Source organism: Rutilus rutilus, assembly GCF_951802725.1.
Source record: "Rutilus rutilus genome assembly, chromosome: 15".
NCBI classification, from domain to species: domain Eukaryota; kingdom Metazoa; phylum Chordata; class Actinopteri; order Cypriniformes; family Leuciscidae; genus Rutilus; species Rutilus rutilus.
This window is the reverse complement of record NC_140220.1, coordinates 5,701,249-5,703,835: the sequence shown is the minus strand read 5'-3', so window position 1 is coordinate 5,703,835 and position 2,587 is coordinate 5,701,249. Positions and strand designations below refer to the sequence as shown.

Genomic DNA, 2,587 nt, shown 5'->3' with positions numbered 1-2,587 from the left:
AGTTTACCGTCTATTATTGACAATACGTTTTGTCCAAAAGTGGTGCGTCTAAATGGTATCACACAGTCCCATTTTACAGTGGCCCGTGTACTACTTCCGCTTGCAAGTCTTTGAAAAAAGCCATACAGTGGAGGGGGGGGGGCAAGATTATGAAACACTTTATATACTAAACAAGCATACTTGAAACGTTTAAAATTGTCAAAGCTTAGAAATTGATGTCTCTCTAAAATCTCGCAATGATGAAATGACAAAGCCTTTTATCAAAAGTTTTTATGGCTTTAAATAGAGATTCAATACTTTTAAGAGTAGATATGTTAGTTAATGACTAACGTTAGTTAAAATTAGTTTTAATTCGTAAAACAATACTCAATATGTGAAAAAAATCTTTGTATGTAAGAACAACTTGGCAGCTTTGGTGTCAAGAAATGGCCTAATTTGTTTAAAATTCTGCTAATTAAATTTATCTTTATTTGCCCCCTTTTTTACGTGACGTTTGAATGTCATACAGACTGTTTTTTTAGTGTTTAGATAGAGACATGACTTAAGCCAGTCATCAATGTGAGCCATTACAGATGTAAGTGTGGATGCTATCTCTTGGTAGTTCTTATCATGTGTAAAGATCATCTGCATACATCTGAGCATCAACATTTTTGCATGCCTCTGGCAGGTCATTTATATACAATGTAAACAAGATTGGACCAAGTATGGAGCCTTGGGGGACCCCTACTGGACATTCACAGAATGGGGACTTTAAACACATTGCTTTCTACAGGACAAGTATGATTTTATCCAGTTGAGAGCTTGCTCAGAGAAATTAAGACGCTTTAGGTCTAGGAAGACAGCACCAACATAAGAACTCTTAAATAGGTAGCCTTTAACCTTTTCCATTTAATGTCCCTGACGTTTAATGTCCCCGACAACCTCGTTTAGACACATGTTAAAAACCACCTTTTACAAGACAAGTAACAGCTTTTCTTTTTTTAAATCCCTAGAGGGTATTACTGATGTATTTTATATCGTAGAATAAAACGTGAAAAATTTGCTTGTGTTTGCCACAGACCTTATTTCAAGTACTTAACCAAATACTCACTCAAACAAACCAGGACAATGGAACCGGAAGTGCTAAAATGCTAACTCCTTTCTTGGTTTTGGTCTACAAATATACATCATACATGCACCTGATAAGTAGGCGAACTGAGACGCAGCAATAAGGAATCTTGACAATGTGAACGGTTTGCTGCCATCTTTGCTCATTAGTTCCAGATATATTTTTTTGGATTTGCCATGAGATAAATGGTATAGCTTTCATTTATCCTGTCATTTACACAATTTTATTTGAAATATACATTTTTATATACGAAGATAAATGATTATTGAATAATGGACAAAACAGAAATTTTAAATAATGTCATTTCATTTAGTATATTTTAATGATTGTATGGTTGTCATTTGTTGCCTTGTGATGATGTGGGAGGGTCAGAGAAGAACATGAAGAGTATTTAAAGCCCTAACTAGACTAAATAACATTTTTATTCTGTTCTTGTTTTCTGAGACAGGCAGGATGGATTTATCTTCACAAGAATATGATCCCACTGAGTTGTGTTTTCCTGCAGTGAACAACTCTTGTGTTAAAGGCACACACCTTGTGTCCACTCGGACTGTGTTGTATCTCATATTGGTGTCGGCGATGACAGTGACTATTCTAGGAAATTCTGTGGTCATCATCTCCATAGCGCACTTCAAACAGCTCCAGACTCCCACTAATATCCTGGTGATGTCTCTGGCTCTCGCGGACCTGCTGATTGGACTGGTGGTCATGCCTTTCAGTATGATCCGTACTGTCAGTGGTTGCTGGTACTATGGAGATCATTTCTGTTTGCTCCACTCCACTTTCGACATATTTCTCACATCTGTGTCTATTTTTCATCTAATTTTTATTGCTATTGATCGACATCAGGCTGTGTGTTATCCACTTCAATACCCTACGAGAATAACCATCCCTGTTGCATGGGTCATGGTGATGATAAGTTGGAGCATGGCTGCATTATATTCATATGGTTTAGTGTACTCAAAAGCTAATGTGGAAGGATTGGAGGAATTTATTGAATCCATATACTGTATGGGAAGTTGCAGTCTGCTTTTCAATGCATTGTGGTCTGTTTTAGACACGTCACTAACTTTTTTCTTGCCTTGTTCTGTCATGGTTGGGCTGAATGCAAGAATTTTCGTAATTGCAAGAAAGCACATTAGAACAATTGGTGATGCAAACCAGCATGAAACTGAAAGCACATTTAAGAGCTCTCGACGATCTGAGCGTAAAGCAGCAAAAACTCTCGGTGTGGTCGTGGGTGCCTTTATTCTTTGCTGGCTGCCGTTTTTTATTAACTCTATGCTTGATCCCTACATCAACTTTTCCACCCCAGTTGCTCTTTTTGAAGTGTTTGTCTGGTTATGTTGCATTAACTCAACCATAAACCCCATCATATATGGCCTTTTCTATCCATGGTTTAGAAAAACCCTTTCTCTCATTATAACAATGAGAATATTTGCACCAAACTCATCTGATATCACTGTTTTCACTGTTTGA

General features: G+C 37.2%; 1 protein-coding gene across 1 annotated transcript; it reads left to right on the top strand.

Annotated features, from left to right (window-relative positions):
* Positions 1-1,561: 1,561 nt before the first annotated feature.
* On the top strand, positions 1,562-2,587 carry LOC311304928 (trace amine-associated receptor 13c-like; the record flags this gene model as incomplete). The annotated part of the gene is made up of 1 exon (XM_084432283.1): positions 1,562-2,587. The coding sequence occupies one exon, from the start codon at positions 1,562-1,564 to the stop codon at positions 2,585-2,587; it is 1,026 nt and encodes a 341-aa protein (XP_084288409.1).